This window comes from Calonectris borealis, chromosome 1 (genome assembly GCF_964195595.1).
Source record: "Calonectris borealis chromosome 1, bCalBor7.hap1.2, whole genome shotgun sequence".
NCBI lineage: Eukaryota > Metazoa > Chordata > Aves > Procellariiformes > Procellariidae > Calonectris > Calonectris borealis.
The window spans coordinates 84,225,071-84,231,784 of record NC_134312.1 but is presented as its reverse complement, the minus strand read 5'-3'; the positions used below and the strand labels follow the sequence as shown (position 1 = coordinate 84,231,784).

Here is a 6,714-nt window from a genome sequence, read left to right as displayed (position 1 = left end):
TAGGTACCATGCTAATCCTTTACTCTTCAGTACATCACAATGGTCTTTTCATCTCCCTTACCAGCCCAAAACAGTAAGTAATGTAGCTGACAGCGAGTGGTGGCTGCAGGTCAGCTTTTAGTAATGCAATTTCTCCTATTACCGATTATTATAGGATTATCCAGGTTGACATCCAGCGTTATTCCAAATAGAAATGTACCCTGCTTTTTCAATGCCAAAGTACAAAAAATACCATCTACCTAAGGGGAGAGCCCATTCACACCAGAGCTTCAAGGAGCTTCCTTTACGTCATCCATGTGCACAGTTTTCGTCCCAGGCTTTTCCGAAGGGCCAACTGCACATCCTTGTTCCTCAGGCTATAAACCACAGGGTTCAGCAAGGGAGTCACCACAGTGTAAGTGACAGAAATCAGAGTGTCCTCCTCTAGGGAATAGGTGGATTTGGGCCTTAAATAGGTGATGGAGGCACACCCAAAGTGCACCACAACCACAGTGAGATGGGAGGCACAAGTGGAAAAGGCTTTACGTTTCCCCTCAGTAGAGGGGATCTTGAGGATGGTGTTGAAGATCAAAATGTACGAGAGAATAATCAATAAGAATGGGACACACAGAACCACAATACAAATAATAAAAATTACTATCTCAATTCCATTATTCTGTGTGCAAGCTGCCTGAATGACAGGACGCATGTCACAGAAGTAGTGATTAATTTCCTTCTCTCCACAGAAAGGCAATGTGAATATAATGTAGGTATTTATCAGGGACAAGGTAAAGCCAGTCACCACTGCAAAGGCCACTAGCTGACTACAGACTGTGTCGTTCATGAGGAGTCTGTAATGTAAAGGTTTACATATAGCCACACATCGGTCATACCCCATTGCCGTTAGAAGCATACAGTTAGTCCCTGCAAAGCCAAGGAAGAAAAACATCTGAGCAGCACATCCAGTGAAAGAAATGGACTTTTTTTCTGTTATTAGATTTACCAGCATCTTGGGAATGACAGTAAATGTATAGCAAGTTTCTGAAAAAGAGAGAATGGAAAGGAAGAAATACATGGGGATGTGAAGGTGACGGTGAAGCCTGACAATTGTCATTAGCAGGACATTTCCAGTGAGGATGACCAGGTAAGTCAGGAAAAAAAAGACAAATAATGGAATCTGAAGATCTGGAAAATCTGAAAATCCAATCAAGACGAACTCCATCACTTTGGTTTCATTCATCATAAAGGTCACTGTCAAAAAGAAATCTGACATGAATGGTGAGACAAGTAACAAAACCATTTCCCCTTCATAATCCCCAAAGCACAGTATAACAGCAGGGTGTAGTCCTCCGACACAAATGGGCAGTAGTTCTACAGTGAAGCAATCATAACAGTAAGCAAGAGAACTTTGTTTCCTTTTAAGTTCCCTGCTTCTTTGCAAACTCTCAGTTTAGGAATATTATTAAATGTAGTATTATAAAACATTTCTTTGCTGTTCCTTCAGTATGAAGTAAAATGGTAAGAGAACCAAGTTTGGGGTCTTACTCCGAAGTCAGAGTAGCAGCTCAGCCTAACGGCACTGAACGTACAGGGTAAAAATCACTTGAGGCTTATTTGAAGCTGAAATCCCAGTGGTTTTTATCTCACTACAGAATAAAATTTGGTATTCTGGGATTAGAGGGTCTAGAAGTGCACGAGTATTCAAAAGCAGACAGTTTAAATACAGGGGAAGGAAAAGATGGTTTTATGTTTGGACAAAATCTTCCCTGTTCATCTAGCATTGCAAAATAAAATCCCGCAAGCCATTTCTTTCTGTGGTTCAATATTCAGAAGCCAGTAATGTCAGATGAAACAAACTGCTGACTCATTCAGGTTCAGTATTAGTGCCAATTAGTGCCGTATATTAACCCATTTAAACACATTTTAACGTTTTAAGTAAAACCTAGCTATAATTAACAGCTTCGTCACAATGCAGAGTGACATATGAGGAAAGACAAAACCAGGGAACTGTTTCTTTCACACCAATAGTGCTGTAAGGGAGAGAAACCGGGCTAAATCCTTCATCACTGACACTAGTTTCACCGCTCTCCTAATCGCCGGGAACTTTGTTGTTCTCAGGACCCTACAGTTCAGCTTACCTACATGTCTAATATCAGAAACCGAATGCTGATTTGCAGAAGCTGCTGGAATTTCTTACCTAAAGAAACATACCTTAGTTGACAACTCTAAAATCACAGATTGATGCAAACTTTGCTCAGTCTTGCCATTAATTTCTTTCCTGAGATGTCACTAGCAGTCTTCCTTATCTCCCTGGCAAGGACTGGAAATAAAAGGGGGATAGACATCGTAACTCCAGTCCTACTAGGAGAAAAACCAGCTGTTAGCAATGCAGGGTATAGAACAAGTCTTCTGAATACCTGCAATTCAAAGAAGTCACACCTTTATACATCCTGTGAGACCTCTGGGGCATAGTCTTTGTGGTAAATCAAAAGCTGGGACTAATTGGTAACAGTATCATCAGTGGGACATAATAAAATAGGATGAACTTCACAGTTTTACTTCATAAATTAAAGAAAACAAATGAAGAAAAGCTTCAATGCAATTGTAACTAAAAGCTCTTCTCCCTAAAAAAAGGGGAAGTTTTGCTCAAAGTTATCAAAAGTGTCTTTTTTACTGTTGTGACTGGAAAAGTGTTTCATTTTCAAGTTGGGGCTGGGGAAGACTCTTTCCACACTGTCTAGTGCACAAACCCAAATAAATGCATATTTTTCAATAAAAGATCAACAATTCTTTGGAATTATTTGTAAATAACAAAGTACATTAACATGGTAAATTCTTGTTAGCGCAACCGGACTTGTGAGTCACAAGGCAAACTTCTGGGCCAGGAAATCAATGAGTCAACCAAATGCAATATGCCATTATGACATAAAACGGAAACCCGTGAGTTAACTCTGTCAGAATTGTTATTGAAGAGTTCAGAATATAAAGAAATGCCATCTCTCGCACCTTGTTATTTAGATTTGTTTGATAGCTCATAATCTCGAGCTTCCCTGTAAGCTTAGACCTGATTTCATTAGTAATTTCTTGGTTAAATTTTTAGCAAACTACATTTTTCCGTATTTTCCATACTCCAATTTTCCATATTCCAAAACAGCATTGTCCTGGTTCCAGCTGGGACAGGGTTAACTTTCTTCCCAGTAGCTTGGGGGGTGTGCTGTGTTTTGGGTTCGGTGTGGAAAGAGCGTTGATGGCCCATTGATGCTTTGGCTGTTGCTGGGTGATGCTTGCACTGGGAGGGGGGAGCACAGCCAGGGTGGTGGACCCAGCTGGCCAATGGGGTATTCTATACCATGGGACATCATGCTCAGTATAAAAACCAGGTGGGGGGTGGGGGCTCGCCCCCCTGTTCGTGACACGCGGTCGGCGGTCGGTGAGCGGTTGCGTTTTGCATTGCCTGCTTGTGTATTCTGTTATTGTTGTTGTTCTCATTGTTATTATTACTGTTCTACTTAGTTTTATTTCAATTATTAAACTGTTTTTATCTCAACCCGGGAGCTTTCCTACTTGTGCCCTCCCGATTCTCTCTCCCATCCCACCGGGGGGGGGGGGTGATCGAGCGGCTGCGTGGCGTTTATTTTTGCTGGCTGGGGTTAAACCACGACAGTCCTTTTTGGCGCCCAACGTGGGGCACGAAGGGTTGAGATAATGACAGATTATTTAGAGCATATTAAGGAATTTATATCTGGTAACATATTAATTTGTTTTGCACCATGCTCTTGTTTTTACTGTACCTGTTAAAAATTGGAGTTGGGTTTTGTAGTCTGTTGTGCTCTGCCGTGATTAATGATGTTTTGCCTGGGAGATTTGTTACTAAAACGCTGGCATTGGGGGTTATTTGGTATTTGGGATTCGTAATGAAGCCGTTTCTGCATTTCTGGTACCACCTCATGGAGACCATTAGCAATTATACCTTTTCCTCAGAGAGACTTTTTATGGAGGAAATAGAGAATGGCACCCTCGCTACCTTTCTCTATGATGTCATCTCCTTTGTTAAAATAACTTGCCAGTACCTTGAACATCCCTGGGTAGTTAAGATACATCTATTGGTACTCCTTGGGAATATTGTTGCGGTTTTATCCAAGGTTAGTAAGCAATTTAAGAATGTCATCCAGAGATCTGCCCCAAGGCTGGATAGTTATGAGTGGCAGGGCGAGTGGGAAAGCATGGGCAAATTCCTAGGATGATGGGCACCCCCAGTGTTCTGGAACTTTACCCCTGAGCAAGTGCAGAACCCTGAAAAATTAGTAGAATATTTGGAAGAAGTATGCTGTCACCCTGGCCATTCTAGGGAGACGCAAATCACTGCAATGTGCTGGGGCCTGGCCCACGCCTACCGAGCCCTGTTTAACACCACTCAGAACTCCCAAGGGGAAGGAAACGTCTCTGCAGCTGATGACAAAGCAACAGGCCCTGTGGCTACCCCACCCCCCACGGCAAGCACAGCGGCTCCCTCACCCCCCGCGGCAGGCACGGCAGCTACTCTGCCCCCTGCGACAGAGAACCAACCCATGCCGGTATCAGTCGCCCCTATACAAAAAAGAAAATGCACAAGAAAATCAGCTCGTCTAGTAAGGGATGAAGATGAACCAAGGCCATCACGAGAACAGGAGGAGGAGGAGGCAGAACCCGTAAATGAGATGGTGACCACCCGATCCCTATCTCTGGGTGAGCTGCGAGATATGCGAAAAGACTTCAGCCGTCGTCCAGGCGAGCATATTGTCACCTGGCTGCTCCGATGCTGGGATAATGGGGCCAGTAGCCTGGAATTAGAGGGTAGGGAAGCCAAGCAGCTGGGATCCCTTTCTAGGGAAGGGGGCATTGACAAAGCAATTGGACAAGGGGCACAAGTCCTCAGCCTCTGGAGGCGACTCCTGTCAGGTGTGAAGGAAAGGTATCCCTTCAAGGAAGATGTTATATGCCACCCAGGCAAGTGGACCACCATGGAGAGAGGTATCCAGTACCTGAGAGAATTAGCCGTGCTGGAAGTGATTTATGATGACCTGAACAACCAGCAGTTATCCAAAGACCCAGATGAGGTCAAATGCACTCGACCCATGTGGCGGAAGTTTGTACGGAGCGCACCAGCGTCACATGCAAACTCATTGGCAGTAATGACCTGGAGAGATGGAGAGGAACAAACAGTGGATGAACTGGCTGGCCAACTCCGGCAATATGAAGAAAGTCTCTCTTCCTCCCTACGAGCCTGTGTCTCTGCTGTGGAGAAACTGTCTCAGGAGGTCCAGCAACTCAAAGAGGATATGTCCTGCTCCCCCCCTGCACGGGCCAGCGTCTCAGCCATTAGGAGCAAACGTCCCTCTGCTCAAGAGAGGAGACATCGTGGGTACACACCCCGGGGCACCCTGTGGTTTTACCTGCGTGACCACGGAGAGGACATGAGGAAGTGGGATGGAAAACCTACCTCAGTCCTACAGGCACGGGTACATGTGTTGCAAGGGAAAACAACCACAAAAGGGGGTTCTTCCAGGAAAACTGCTGCTCCAGTCTCCAGTGAGTTCCCCAGACAGAGTAGAAGGGCTGATTCCACTTCCGACCTTAACAAAGGGACTTCTGACTCATACTTACAAGAAGTAGATAGCGAATATGATGACCAGGACTAGAGGGGCCCTGCCTCCAGCCAGGTGGAGGAAAGGGACAACCGGGTTTACTGGACTGTGTGGATTCGATGGCCTGGCACATCAGATCCACAAGAATATAAGGCTCTCGTAGACACCGGTGCGCAGTGTACCCTGATGCCATCAGGCTATAAAGGGGCAGAACCCATTTGTATTTCTGGAGTGACAGGGGGATCCCAAGAGTTAACTGTGTTGGAGGCGGAAGTGAGCCTAACCGGGAATGAGTGGCAGAAGCACCCCATTGTGACTGGCCCAGAAGCTCCGTGCATCCTTGGCATAGACTACCTCAGGAGAGGGTATTTCAAGGACCCAAAAGGGTATCGGTGGGCTTTTGGTATAGCTGCCCTGGAGACGGAGGAAATTAAACAGCTGTCCACCTTGCCCGGTCTCTCAGAGGATCCTTCTGTTGTGGGGTTGTTAAAGGTCCAAGAACAACAGGTGCCGATCGCTACCACAACAGTGCACCGGCGGCAATACCGCACCAACCGAGACTCCTTGATCCCCATCCATGAGCTGATTCGTCGACTGGAGAGCCAAGGAGTGATCAGCAAGACTCGCTCACCCTTTAACAGTCCCATATGGCCAGTGCGAAAGTCCAATGGAGAGTGGAGACTAACAGTAGACTACCGTGGCCTGAACGAAGTGACGCCACCACTGAGTGCTGCTGTGCCGGACATGCTAGAACTTCAATACAAACTGGAGTCAAAGGCAGCCAAGTGGTACGCCACCATTGATATCGCTAATGCGTTCTTCTCCATCCCTTTGGCGGCAGAGTGCAGGCCACAGTTTGCTTTCACTTGGAGGGGCGTCCAGTACACCTGGAACCCACTGCCCCAAGGGTGGAAACACAGCCCTACCATTTGCCATGGACTGATCCACACCGCACTGGAACAGGGTGAGGCTCCAGAACACCTGCAATACATTGATGACATCATCGTGTGGGGCAACACAGCAGAGGAAGTTTTCAAGAAAGGGGAGAGAATAGTCCAAATCCTTCTGAAGGCCGGCTTTGCAATAAAACGAAGTAAGGTCAAGGGACCTG

The 6,714-nt window shown here is 45.8% G+C and overlaps 1 protein-coding gene across 1 annotated transcript; it reads right to left on the bottom strand.

The window, feature by feature from the left end:
• Positions 1–201: 201 nt before the first annotated feature.
• On the bottom strand, positions 202–1,222 carry LOC142090115 (olfactory receptor 10R2-like). Its single transcript, XM_075167551.1, has one exon. It carries the CDS (start codon positions 1,220–1,222, stop codon positions 284–286), a length of 939 nt encoding a protein of 312 aa, XP_075023652.1. The 3' UTR covers positions 202–283.
• Positions 1,223–6,714: the final 5,492 nt, after the last annotated feature.

Bases quoted from the DNA above. Each gene is read 5' to 3' on its own strand.
- LOC142090115 (XM_075167551.1), bottom strand. From the start codon at position 1,222: ATGATGAATGAAACCAAAGTGATGGAGTTCGTCTTGATTGGATTTTCA.